Source organism: Loxodonta africana, chromosome 1 (genome assembly GCF_030014295.1).
Source record: "Loxodonta africana isolate mLoxAfr1 chromosome 1, mLoxAfr1.hap2, whole genome shotgun sequence".
Taxonomy (NCBI): Eukaryota; Metazoa; Chordata; class Mammalia; order Proboscidea; family Elephantidae; genus Loxodonta; species Loxodonta africana.
In genome coordinates, this window is record NC_087342.1 from 52,594,067 (window position 1) to 52,608,614 (window position 14,548).

General features: G+C 39.9%; 1 protein-coding gene across 1 annotated transcript in view; it reads left to right on the plus strand.

Annotated features, from left to right (window-relative positions):
- Positions 1–14,548, plus strand: part of SYCP2L (synaptonemal complex protein 2 like) — an 81,674-nt gene that overhangs the window by 53,326 nt on the left and 13,800 nt on the right. The window contains 3 exon segments of the mRNA XM_064293496.1: positions 1,261–1,408; positions 2,411–2,506; positions 4,891–5,040. Of these exon segments, the coding sequence (XP_064149566.1) occupies positions 1,261–1,408; positions 2,411–2,506; positions 4,891–5,040 (394 nt within the window).

Genomic DNA, 14,548 nt, shown 5'->3' on the forward strand with positions numbered 1-14,548 from the left:
GGGTGGTCGCAGTGCACGAGGAGCATTGGCTGGGAATTGAACCCAGGTCTCCTGCATGAAAGGGGAGAATTCTACCACTGAGCCAGCACAGCCTCATAAGACCACCTGACGTGAAATGAGAATAAGTTATTACTGACTGAATGGTGGCACCCTCTAGAGGCATGGGGTTTGTGCACTGGGCTCCCCGGGGACGCGGCAGGCAGAGCTCAAATACAGTATGCTTTTTAAAAAAGACTGCTTTTGTAAAAAAAAAAAAAATCAAAATGTATTAAAATTGAGTATATTTCTTCTTAATAATGATTATTACTAATAACATTTATAAAATGAATGTAAAAGACAGATTAAAAGAAATGTAAATATCAAAATACAGTTGAGTCATCCACCAAATCCGCCAAACTAAACCCACTGCTGTCGAGTCAATTCTGACTCACAGCGACCTTATAGGGCAGAGTAGAACTGAGCCATAGAGTTTCCAAGGAGCGCCTGGTGGATTTGAACTGCTGACCTTTTGGTTAGCAGCCATAGCGCTTAACTACTACGCCACCAGGGTTTCCGAGTCATCCACCAGAGTAGATTAAACTTGCCCTAAATCTGTAAACTTTTTTACTCCAGGCTTAGTTGCAAAATGCTTTACGGGGTAAACAGAAATGATCCTCTCGTTTTATTTTAGTTTATCTCAGACATAGAGAAGCATGTCTTTGCAAAAAAAAAAAAAAATATATATATATATATATATATATATATAGTTTCTTTTGTCATCTAAAGTAGTATTTTGAAGTTATGGTGTTGGTTAGCTATTCAGGGCCTCACCTTTGGATGGTTACCTGACACCTCTTCAGTTGTAAGTAAAACCTGTGAGAGCCGGAACTCAATGAGACTGCCTTGTTTTTCTGGCTCTCGTAAGTTTTCCACCTTTGACAGGGTGCAGTCTTACCACTTCTGTGGTGCTCTTTTTAGTGGAAGATATTTGCATTTTCCTTCTCTAATAGGTTTCCACCTTCCACTGATTCCGACTTTCGCAGGTTTTACTGTATTGGAAAGGATTTTGTCCTATTTTCCCACAGCAACTTGGTGACTAATGAAATAATTCTTCTTTTTCTTCCCCTTCTTACCTCTGTACCTGTTTATCATGTAAAAAAGCCCAGTCCTCTAGAAGGAGTTATTTCTTTTCTGTATAACTTTGAAGTTGTATGTTTAATTGAACGTAAATGGCACTAATACTTCTTTAAAATTCTCGTTTATCATCTGTGTGTGTAAAAGTTTAATTATAGGCAACACCTCTTCTCTGAGAGTTGTCAAGATTCAAGTGATAATACCAGTGACGTATCTTGGATCAGTAAAGAACAAAGGAAACCCCTAAATTCATATCCTGGTAGAAAAAAGAAAAGAGTCAGAAGTAACATAAAAGGTAAGTTTGGTGTGTGTCTTCTTTCAAGGCAATTTTTAAGTGAATCGGCAAGTATTTATTTTTTGGCATGGGAGAGGAGAGGGTCCCAAAGACATAGGATCATTTGATCCTCCTTCTTGGTACAATTTCTTTGGACAGGAAAAATGTCCATACATGAAACTGTACAGAAGATTAAACTAAAAAACCAAACCCGTTGCCACTGAATCCATTCCGACTCATAGGGACCCTGTAGAACAGAGTAGAACTGCCTCATAGGGTTTCCAAGGCTGTAAATCTTTATGGAAGCAGACTGCCACATCTTTCTTCCATGGAACAACTGGTGGGTTTGAACCATCAGATTTCATTATATAGAAGATTATTATTTTTAACCAGTAGTTGTTAAATAAGCTGTAGATAAAGGAGTAACTAGGAGTTCGGATGAGAGGAATCTTTCGTGAGATGGAATTACCAGGAGAAGCTTCAAGGAAGAGGTGGGTGGAACTTGAGCTAACTCTTGAAAAAAGAATAGAATTTAAAGAGCCATGAAGAGGAGCATTCTAGGTTATGTAAAAATACAAGGACAAAACAAGGACATTCGTGAAACACAATCTGCATCAGAGAACTCATGCTAGGTGGTGGGAGTGGTGCAAACGGTTTACGCTTGGCTGCTGACTAAAGGTTGGTGGTTTGAACCTGCCCAGGGAGCTGTGGAAGAAAGGGCTGGCAGTCTGCTTCCGTAAGGGCTACAGCCAAGAAAACCCTATGGAGCTCAGCTCTACCCTGTAGTATGTGAGGCCACCATGAGTTGGAATTGACTCCACAGTCACGGGTTTGGTTTTTGGTTTTGATGTATAACAAGGTTTGATAATTAGAAAGTGATCTTAAAAGCTAGCCATTTGAACAAACCATAAGAATGGGAATAGATTCTAACATCAGTTTGTGTAATTGGGAGAGGTAGAAGTTGATTTCTGTGTTTCTCTAAAGTAAACTTATCCATCGTACCCGTGTTTTCTTTTTCCTTAGTTCTGCCACTTTCCCCTGTCCGTAGTGTCGGTGATGAGGAGAAAGACCACGTAAGTAAATTTTATCTAGGCTGCAGTGTGCCATACTGCAACCAGCGTGAGACTGTGTTAATCTGCAGGTATTTCTCAAAACACACCTTTCAAAAATATGAGACTAACAAACCCATGGTTTATTGGTGTGTAAATAACGGTCAATAGAACTGCAAAGACTTCTAAATGTTTAGTATGGATCTTGGGTAAAGATTTAGCTGTTTTGTCATTGTTTCCAAATGTTGCTGAAGGGCTTTTATTATGAACAATACTAAAAACCTGGGCTTTTCTGGTTTTCCACAAACGCATATGCCTTTGAATTTACATTGTATATTTACATTTTAAAGTAAACTTGCTGATAAAATCCTTTCCTTAGTTTTCAGTCTGTTGACTTGTTAGTTCCACAGCTTTTATTAATGATTTAAGCATTTAAACCTTTATATTTGCAAAAGGTTGAAATGCCTTCAAAAACTAAAAACCAAACCCATTGCCAGCAAGTCCGTTTTGACTCATAGGAACCCTATTCAGGCTTATGCAAATATTGAACAGACCACCCAGGTTTTTAAAATTTCCTTTCACTTATCCTTGTTTCGAGGAGCCCTGATGGCACAGTGGTTAAAGCTCTTGGCTGCTAACTGAAAGGTCAGCCATTTGAACCCACCAGCTGCTCTGAGGGAGAAAGATGTGGCAGTCTGCTTCACTAAAGATTTACAGCCTCGAAAACTCCATGGGGCAGTTCTCCTCTGTCCTGTAGGGTTGCTATGAGTTGGAATCGACTTAATGGCAGTGGGTTTGGATTTAGAGCAGCGTTTTTCAAACTTTAGTGATCATCAGAATTACCAGGATGGCTTGTTAAAACACAGATTTTTGGGTTCTGTCCCTAGGGTTTCTGACTGAATAGATTATGGTGGGCTTGAGGATTTTCATTTCTAACAAGTTCCCAGGCATCACTGATGCACTGGTCGAGCACTACACTTTGAGAATCACCACCAATGTAGAGCTGTCAATTGAGATATGGTGAATGTTCTTCCAGCTCTGAGATCGTACGTTTTTAGTGTTTATTTGCAAATGGACTAAATCCAACACTTAAACTTATTTTTAAAGGATATTGAAAATGTCTTTGCCGAGCACTGGTTTTGCTTATGAATGTTAACACTGAAGAATGTACTGTATTTTAGGCTAGACCTCTGACACCATCATGGAAGGATCCCTCCAGGCAAAATAGCGCTGTACCTCCAAAAATTTCTGGGACAAAATTCCAGGGTAGCTCTGCCTTCCCAGCTCCTGAAGATTCTGCTCTGACAACACGTATGTGACTTTTCTGTCGATTTATGTAGAGAAAATTATATTTTGGGAAAGGTAGTTTAAAGTAAACAAAATGGTTTCTTTCACTGTCTACTGAAGAAAGTGTGAAGATAGGATTGTTCTTCACTTCAGTGTCCCTGTTACCCGCTGCCATCGAGTCAATTCCGACTCATTATATTTTATTTTTGCTCTTAACATTTGAGATTAGTTTAAGCATGAGATCCTTTAGCAGGGGTTGGCAAACTTTTCCTGTAAAGGGCCAGGTAGTAAATACTTTGGCTTTTTGGTCCGTATGGTTGCTCCTGCAACTGCTCAGCTCCGCAGTTGTAGCACCAAACCAGCCACAGACAGCATGTGTTTCCATAAAACTTTATTTATAAAACCTAGTGTTTTTTTTTAGTGTTAGGTGGAATTTGGCCTGGGAGGCCAAAGGAAAGGGGAAAAGGAGAGAGGAAAAATAAGAGCACTAGAGAATAAGAGGGAATAAAGAAGGGATCTAAGAGACAGAAGAAAGAGAAGAATCACAGGTTGAGGTGTTAGAACCCTTGCCTCGATGTATTTGGGGCCAGATGGGAAGTTAGTAAAGCACCGGTCTATTGAGGTGGTGACTGGCTGTTCATTTTACCTACAGATCTGCAAACCTAATAACCACACATACCCTAAAAGGCAGCAGGTTTTTTGTTTTATTTAGAACTGTGTCCCTTTTTATTTTTCAATGATGAAAAGTAACAGAGAGCCACGATGCCATAGTAGTGCCGTAAGTTTTTTCTTGGTGTGTTTACTGACCTGAAGCTGTTCTCTGTAATACTCAGAACCTCAGAGTCCCCACCCACTAAGTGAGCGCTCTTCCTTGGAGCACCCAGAAGTTGAAGAAAATGTACCTAAGGTACTATTTAATTGTTGGTTATGGATCTGGGTTTCCAGAATTAATATTATATTTGTATAATATACTGGCTTATTACCTTTTAAAGAACCTTTTAAAGAACAATATAGCATTACTTATTTCTTATTTGGAGCCCTGGTGGCACAGTGATTAAGAGCCGAGCTGCTAACCAAAAGGTCAGCAGTTCAGATCCACCAGCCATTCCTTGGAAACGTTACGGGCAGTTCTACTCTGTCCTATAGGGTCACTGTGAATTGGAATAGATGTGATGACAATAGGTTTCGTTTTTTATTTCTTATTTAAAAAAAAAAAATACATGTATTTGTGGTCTGTTTATTTTGTTTTTAAGATTGTGAACCAAACGTCATTGATGACCAGCTTCAAGCGTAAGCTGCAAACCTTGGAAGAGAGAGGTGAGAGAATAAGACACTACCTTTTCAGGAAGAAGTGAAATTAATCTGCTTTTGGCATGCTGGGCAGTGATTCAAACTGCAGCAGATAAAATCGTTCAACAGAATGACTATTGCCAGGTCAAGAAGAGAGAATGTGATCTGCTTACCACCCCGAAATGTTTGTGAGGGCTGGATTAGTCCCCTAGGACTGCTGTAACAAAATACCACAAAGTAGTGGCTTATGAAAACAGAAATTTAGTGTCTTATGGTTCTGGAGGCTAGAAGTCCAAATTAGGGTGTCAGCCTTGTTGATTTCTTCTGAGGGCTCTGGGGGAGGATCTGCTCCATGCCTCTCTCCTAGTCTCTGGTGGCTCCAGGTGTTCCTTGGCGTGAAGCTGCAGCATCACACAGTGTCCTTCCTCTGTCTCCCTGTCTCTCTTATAAGGGCACCAGTCATGCAGGATTGGGACTCACCCTACTCCAGCATGTCCTTGTGTTAACCTAAGAGCATCTTCAGAGATCCTCTTTCTAAATAACGTCATGTTCATAAATACCAGGGGCCAGAACTTCAATATATCTTTTTAGGGGACACAATTCAATCCACAACAAAGACCAAGAGAATAAAGAAGGCCTCACTCGGGATCCAGAATTTCTAGAGCCAGGCAGCATATATCCTGGAACACGAATCCCCTCTAGCAGCAGCTTCCTCCTGGGCCTCGGCGGAGTGTACTGTGGGAGCACTTCCTTAGGATCTGCTCCAGGATTTCCTTCCATCCCAGAGGATGTAGGTCACTTGAAGTTTGTAAGCAATGCTCTAGAAAGTAGTGTGGCCAATTTATTAAAAATTCTGAGTTAATTTTCTCCTGTTAACAGTGCCATGAAGGTTTCCAGGCTAGCTCAGTTGTGAATTACTGTTGAACCTAATAGAAATAGACATTACTATTACTTTCAAAATTCTAGTGGGTACCTGAGTTCCTGGGTGGTGCAAACAGTTAATGCTCCCAGCTGCTAATGGCAAGCTTGGAGGTTCAAGTCCACCCAGAGGTGCCTTGGAAGAAACTCCTGGCTATCTACTTTAGAAAACTCAGCCATTGAAAACCCTATCAAGAGAGTGTTTCTTAGCTCAAGTAGATAATCTGAGACTAAATGGGCGGTGCCTGTATAGAGGTGAGATAAGGGAAAAGGGGGCAGGAGCTGGTTGAGTGGACACGGAAAATCTGGGGAGGCAAGGAGGAGTGTGCTGTCACATTATAGGGAGAGCAACTAGGTTCACATAACAATGTGTGTATAGGTTTTTGTATGAGAACCTCACTTGAACTGTAAACTTTCACTTAAGGCATAATATTAATAAATAAAAAGAAAACCCTATGGAGCACAGCTGTACTCTACACACATGGGGTCACCATGAGTCAGAACTGCTTTTCAACAGCAATTGGTTTTTAGTATGTTCCACACAGGCCCGTCCTTGCCCCTTGTGTTTCCCCGGCACAAGTGATCACTATCCTTAGTTTTTACGTTGATCCCATTGCTTTTATATTTTCACTTTTGCATTATGAGAAATATGCATTCAGAAGAGAATATAAAACAATGTGTACAGTTTAAAGAAGAATTATACTGTGAATTAGAAGATTGCCATCAGCTCTGAATCCTTCCATATACTAAATCCTTCCCTATTAATTCCCTCCATCAGTCCTAGAGGAAACTACTACCCTAACTTTCCTGAAAATCCATCCATTGCTTTTCTCTCTAATTTTACTTTCTCTGTTTGTGTCCCTAAATAATAATATATAGTTTTTTTATTTGAAATTTACGTAAATGGCATCGCTTTGTGTGGTCTGCTGCGTTTTCTCCAAATCATTTGTAAGGTTCGTTCGTGCTGATACGTGAGGTGAAGTCTATTCATTTTCATCACCATGCAGTATTCCGTCATATTTATCCATCCTGGTGCTGTGGCATGTTTGGGTTGTTTGCAGTTTAGGGGAAACCCTGGTGGGATAGTGGTTAAGAGCTACAGCTGCTAACCAAGAGGTCAGCAGTTCAAATCCACCAGGCACTCCTTGGAAACTCTATGGGGCAGTTCTCCTCTGTCCTATAGGGTCGCTATTAGTCAGAATCAACTCGATGGCAGCGAGTTTGGTTTTTGGTGGGTTGCAGTTTAGGTTGTTACAAACAGTTCCACTATGAAGAATTGTGTGTATCCCTCCTGATGCATCCATGAAATTTTTTCTCTAGTTGTGATACCTAGAAGTAGAATTGCCGCGTCACAGAGCGTGTGTGTCTTAAACAGTTTTAGATGTACCATGCTGTTTTCCAGAGTGCTTGTAGTGGTTTACTTTCCCACCAGCCATGCATAAGAGCTCTGTTTCTCCATATCCTTGCTAACACTGAATGTTTAAAAATTTTGGCCAAGTATACGTGTGTGTCCACTGAGATCTTCATTTGAATATCCCTGATGAAAATTCAGCATCTTTTTCTATGCTTCTTAGCCATTGAATTTCCTGTTTTGCATAGTGTCTAAAATTCTTGCCCCTTTTGTCTGTTGGATCGTCTTTGCACATTGATTCTTAGGAGTTGTGTGCGTATTCCAACACTCGTCCTTTGGTTCCATGCAATGGAGGTATCTTCTTCCTCCTTGGGGTCTGCACTTCCCTCTCTGTATGATGTCCTTCTGATGGCTTTTGTATTGTTGTAAAAGTATAGATGACACAACACTTGCCATTTCAGCATTCCCCATATACACAGTTCAGTGAGATCAATGACATCACTCACGTAGTGGAACCGTCACCGGTATTCTCTGCTGAACTTTTCACCCCCTTAAATAAAGACACAGTACTTCCTCCACTTCCCCCATCCCTCCCGTAACCACTGTTCAAACTCTGATCTCTGTTTGTTTGTTTAACTTAATTGTGCTTTATGTGAAAGTTTACAGTACAAATGGAGTTTCTCATTCAAATATTCACACAAATTGCTCTGTGACATCGTTTGCAATTCTCTCAGTGTGTCTGCAAGCTCCCCCATTCCATCCCAGGCTCCCCATGTCTGCTTGTCCAGTTTTCCTGTCCCTTTCTGCCTCCCGTCCTGCTCTTGGGCAGGTGTTGCCCATTCGGCCTCACAGGTGTCATCGTTTACCCCATAGGCCTGCCTAATCTTTGGCTGAAAGGTAGACCTAAGGGAGTGGCTTCAGTTCTATGTTAGCAGCGTGTCTGAGGGCCATTGTCTCAGGAGTCCCTCCAATCTGTGTCAGACCACTGTCTGGTCTTTTTGTGTGTGTGTGAATTTGAGTTTTGTTCTACATTTTTCTCCTGCTGTGTCTGGAACTCTGTGTTGTGATCCCTGTGAGAGTAATTGGTGGTGGTGGCTGAGCACCATCTAGTTTTCTGGGCTCAGGCTGGTGGAGGCTGTGGTTCATGTGGCCTGTTAATCCTTTGGATTAGTATTTTCCTTGTGTCTTTGGTTTTCTTCATTCTCCATTGCTTCGGACAGAATGTAATCAATAGATGTATCTTAGATGGCCACTTGCAAGCTTTTAAGACCCCAGATGCTACTCACCAAAGTAGGACGTAGAACATTTTCTTTGTGAACTATGTTATGCCAATTGACCTAGATGTCCCCTGAGGCCATGGACCGGGCCCTCAGCCCCAGTAACTCAGTCCCTCAAGGTGTTTGGGTGTGTGTAGAAAGCTCCTATGACTTCGCCTTGGTGAAGTTGCACTGACTTCCCCTATATTGTGTGTTGTTTTTCCCTTCACCAAAGTGACAAGTACTGTCTTCTATCTAGTTAGTGAGCTCCCCTCCCCCACTCTCTCCTCCTTCATAACCATCAAAGATTGTTTTTTCTGTGTGTAAACCTTTTCTTGAGTTTTTATAATAGTGATCTCATATACTATTTGTCCTTTTGTGATTGACTTATTTCACTCAGCATAAATGCCCTCCAGGTTCATTCACGTTGTGTGATGTTTCATGGATTCATCATTTTTCTTTATCATTGCACAGTATTCCATTGCGTGTATGTACCATAATTTGTTTATCCATTCATCTGTTTATGGGCACTTAGGATGTTTCCATCTTTTTGCTACTGTGAGTAATGCTGCAGTGACCATGGGTGAGCATACGTCTATTCATGTGATGGCTCTCTTATTTCCCTAGGATATATTCCTAGGAGTGGCATTGCTGGATCGTACAGTATTTCTATTTCTAGCTTTTTAAGGAAGCACCGTATTGTTTTCCATAGTGGTTGTACCATTTTAAATTCACACTAACAGTGTCTAAGAGTTCTTATCTCCCTTCAGCCTTCCCAACATTTGTTATTTTCTGTTTTTTTGATTTGTGCCAGTAGTGTTGGGGTGAGGTGGTATCTGATTGTAGTTTTCATTTGCGTTTCTCTAATGGCTGATGATTGCGAGCATTTCTTCATGTGTCTGTTAGCCATCTGAAAGACTTCTTTGGTGAAGTGTCCATTTCCTTTGCACATTTTTTAATTCCGTTGTCTTTCTGTTGTTGAGATGTTGAAGTATTGTATAGATTTTAGAGATTATACCCTTGTTAGATATGTCATAGCTAAAATTTTTTTCCCAGTCTGTAGGTTCTCTTTTTATTCTTTGGTGAATCTTTTGATAAGCATAAGTGTTTAATTTTTAGGAGCTCTCAGTTATCTAGTTTCTCTTCTGATATTTACTCATTGTTAGTTATGGTTTGTATTCTATTCATGCTGTGATTTAGGGCCTCTAGCATTGTTCTTATTTTTTTCTTCCAGATCTTTATCTTTTTAAGTTTTATATGTGGTCATTCATACATTTTAAGTTAGTTTTTGTTTGCTGTGTGAGGTATGGATCCTATTTCATTTTTTTTTTTTTTTTTACTCTTGAACATCCAGTTTTGCCAGTACCATTTGTTAAAAAGACTCTCTTTTCCCCATTGAATGGACTTTGGGCCTTTGTCAAAGATCAGTTGACTATAGGTGGATGGATTTATGTCTGTTCTTTGGATTCTGCTCCATTAGTTGATGGTGTCTGTTGCTATACCAGTACTAGGCTTTTTGACTACCATGGCTGTTCTGAGATCAGGTAGTGTGAGGCCTCCTACTTTGTTCTTTTTCTTCAGTAATGTCTTGCTTAGCCAGGGCCTCTTTGCTTGCCATATGAAGTTGGTGCTTGGTTTTTCCATCTCATTAAAGAATGCTGTTGGTATTTCGATCGAGATTGCATTGTATTTGCAGATCGCTTTGGGTAGAATTGACATTTTCACAGTGTTGAGTCTTCCTATCTACGAGCATGGTATATTTTTCCATTTATGTTGGTCTCTCTCTTTTTTTTTTTTTGCAGTAGTGTTTTGTAGTTGTCTTTGTACAGGTCTTTTACGTCTCTGGTTAGATTTATTCCTAAATATTTTATCTTTTTAGGGGCTATTATAAATGGTGTTGTTTTCCTGATTTCCTTTTTGGAGTTCTCTTTGTTAGTGTATAGTAATCAACTGATTTTTGTATGTTGATCTTGTATCCTGTTATTCAGCTGAATATTTCTTTTAATTCCAATAGTTTTCTTGTGGAACCTTTGGGGTTCTCTATGTGTAGGATCATATCATCTGCAAATAGGAATAGTTTTACTTCCTTCTTTCCAATTATTTCCCTCTTTGTCTTATTGCTGTAGCTAGGACTTCCAGCACAGTGTTAAATAGGTGTGGCGATAAAGTGCATCCTTGTCTGGTTCCCATTCTCAGAGGGAGCGCTTTCAGTCTCTCTCCATTGAGAATCATATTGGCTGTTGGTTTTGTATAGATGCCCTTGATTATGTTGAGGAATTTCCCTTCTATTCCTATTTTATTGAGAGTTTTTATCAGAAATTGGTGTTGAACTTTATCAAATGCCTTTTCTGCATCAATTGAGGTGATCATGTGATTCTTTTTTTGTTTTATTTCTGTGGTGGATTACATTGACTGATTTTCTAATGTTGAACTATCCTTGCATACCTGATTTGAATCCCACTTGGTTGTGGTGTATTATTTTTTTGATATGATGCTGAATTCTATTGGCTAGATTTTTTTTTTTTTTTTGAGAATTTTCTTCATCTGTATTCCTGAGAGATACTGGTCTGTAATTTTCTTTTTTTGTGGTGTCTTTGCCTGGTTTTGGTATCAGGGTTATGCTGGTTTCATAGAATGAATTCAAGAGTGTTCCTTCCTTTTCTGTGATCTGAAATAGTTTGAGTAGTACTAGTGTGAGCTTTTCTTGAATGTTTGGTAGAATTCTCTGGTGAAACTGTCCAGGCCAGAGCTTTTTTTGTTGGGAATTTTTTTTATTACCTCTTTGATCTCTTCTCTTGTTATGCATCTGTTTATATTTTCTATCTCAGTTTGTATTAGTTTAGGTAGGTAGGGTGTTTCTTGAAATTTGTCCATTCCCTCTAGATTCACAAATTTGTTGGAGTACCATGTTTCATAGTATTCTGTTATGATCCTTTTAATTTCAGTTGGGTCTGTTGTAATGCCCCCCCATTTCATTTCTTATTAGGGTTATTTGCTTCCTCTCCTGTTTTTCCTTTCTTAGTTTGGCCAATGGTTTGTCATCTTTTCAAAGATCTGCTTAGGTGAATACCACACACTGTACTATATTTTCACGGGGATCACTTTCCTTATACCCGAAGGAAGTACTTCTTTTTGTCCTTTTTAAAATTGTTTTATATGTAACAAAACACATTTGCCAAATTTACTTGTTTCACATGTACAATTTAGTGACATCAGTTACATTGATCATGTTGTGTAACCATCACCAATATGCATTGCCAAATTCTCATCACCATAAACAATCTCAATGCTTCTTAAACAATGACTGTGCTATCCCTCCATCCTCCTGCCCCCGGTAACCACTAATAAACTTTTGTCTTTGTGCATTTGCCTATTCTAGATATTTTATCTGAGTGCTATTAGCCAGTATTTGTCATTTTGTTATTCACTTATGTCACTTAGCATAATGTTTTCAAGGTACATAAACGTCATAGAATGTATCAGGACTTCATTTCTCTTCATGACTGAGTAATATTCCATTGTATGGATATACCACATATTTTTTGATCCATTCATCTGTAGATGAGAATTTAGGTTGTTTTCATCTTTTGACTATTGCAAACAGTGATGCAGTGAACACTGGTGTACAAATATATGTTCGAGTCCCTGATTTTAAGTCTCTTGGGTATATACCTAGGAATGTAAATGGTGGGTCACATAGTAATTCTATGTTTAACTTTTTGAGGAACTGCCTCCCTGTCTTCCATAGCAGCAATACCATTTTGCATTCCTGTCAACAATGGTTGAGGGTTCCAATTTGTTCACATTTTTTGTTTTTGGTTTATTTATTTGTATTTTTGCTGTCCTAGTTGGGGTGAAGTGATATCTCATTGTGGTTTTGATTTGCATCTCCCAGTTGCTAATGATTTTGAGCATCTTTTAATGTGTTTACTGGCCATTTGTATTTCTTCTTTGGTGAAATGTCTATGCCAATCCTTTGTCCATTTTTTTGATTTGGGTTTTTCGTCTTTTTGTTGTTAAGCGGCAGTATTTTTTTTTAAGGATGGGCCACTTATGTTTCTTTTGGAGAAACCATTCTGAGGTCCAATTGGTCTTATCTTCCTGTAGTATCAGCAGCAAGAGCCCTTCCTTAGCAAAAGCTTCTCCCTCCCATGCCTCCCCTTCCCTTCAGAGCATCAACAGAAGCCAGGGTAGAAGAAGAAATCGGTATCAGGGGCGGCCCCTAGGTGGACACAGGGACTCGTTTTTTTCTTTATATAATTCTTGGGGTATGGTGGTGGTGTTGTCAGCTGCTGTTGAGTCAGCCTGACTTATGCGGGCCCACACACAATGGAATGAAACATTGCCCGATATTGCACCATCTTCGCAGTCTTTGGGATGTTAGAGTCCATGTCGTGGCCACTATGTGCTTTAAGTGCTTTTCAGCTGAGAGGGTTCATCTTTCAGCACTCTGTTGGACAATATTTGCTGGAAAACTTTTCGAAAGTAGATTACCAGGCCTTTTCTCCTAGTCCATCTTAGCCTGGAAGCTCTCCTGAAACCTGTTCAGCATCACAGCAATGCACAAGTCTCCACTGACAGATAGGTGGTAGCTGCACATAAGGTGCATTGGCTGGGAATCAAACCGAGGTCTCCTGCTTAAAAAAATAATTATTCAACCACTGAACCACCAAACAAAAGCAATAAAAATCATAAAAATTTTATAAGTAGTTACTAATGGCCATGTTAGTCTTTGATAAGATTTATTTTTTTGGATGACTGAAATATATGTAACAGAACACTTACGTTTTTCATGTTAGTGTATCAGGTAATGGATTTTTCAGCTGAATGAGCTAGGCAGCTATATTTTCCCCTAAAGGGGATGCCCAGGCCATTTCCTTTTATGTGTTAGTGTCCTGCAGGTTCCTAACAGCAGCCTCAATCAAATATCAGCTTGTGCTTTTAATGCTTATTTTGTAACTTTTCGTGTGCCAGGCTCCTAAAACTGAGCAAACAAAACAATTTTATTTATGTTTTTGCATTTTTGCCCTCATCTGCCTTTTTGGAGAGACCTCCGAGATTGGGAGGGGACAGGAGGAGTATGGGTCCTTTGTTCCATTCAGTGCTATGAATACCTAGTTCAGTGCTTGGCACATAGATGGCATTTTATATATATACATATTTGTTAAGGGAATGGAGTAAGAAACAAACTTCTAACGTATAATTATGAACCTCCTGCATAATTCCATTTTTTAAAATTTTTATTGTGCTTTAAGTGAAGTTTACAAATCAAGTCAGTCTCTCATACTAAAGTTTAAATATACCTTGCTATATACTCCTAGTTGTTCTTCCCCTGATGAGACAGCACACTCCTTCTCTCCACCCTCCATTTCCGTGTCCATTCAGCCAGCTTCTGTCCCTCTCTGCCTTCTCATCTCCCCTCCAGATAGGAGCTGCCCACATAGTCTCATGTGTCTACCTGATCCAAGAAGTTCAGTCCTCACCAGTATCATTTGCTATCCCATAGTCCGTTTCAATCCCTGTCTAAAGAGTTGGCTTTGGGAATGGTTCCTGTCTTGGGCTAACAGTAGGTGTGGGGACCATGACCTTGGGGTCCTTCTAGTCTCAGTCAGACCATTAAGTCTGGTCTTTTTATGAGAATTTGAGGTCTGCATCCCATGGCTTTCCTGCTCCTTCAGGGGTTCTCTGTTGTGTTCCCTGTCAGGGCAGTCATCAGTTGTAGCTGGGCACCATCTAGTTCTTCTGGTCTCAGGCTGATGTAGTCCCTGATTTATGTGGCCCTTTCTGTCTCTTGGGCTCATAATTACCTTGTGTCTTTCATGTTCCTCATTCTTCTTTGCTCCAGGTGGGTTGACACCAACTGATGCATCTTAGATGGCCACTTGCTAGCGTTTAAGACCGAAGACGCTACACTCCAAAGTGGGATCTAGAAATGTTTTCTTAAGATATTTAATTATGCCAATTGACCTAGATGTCTCCTGAAACCATGGTCCCCAAACCTCCGCCCCTG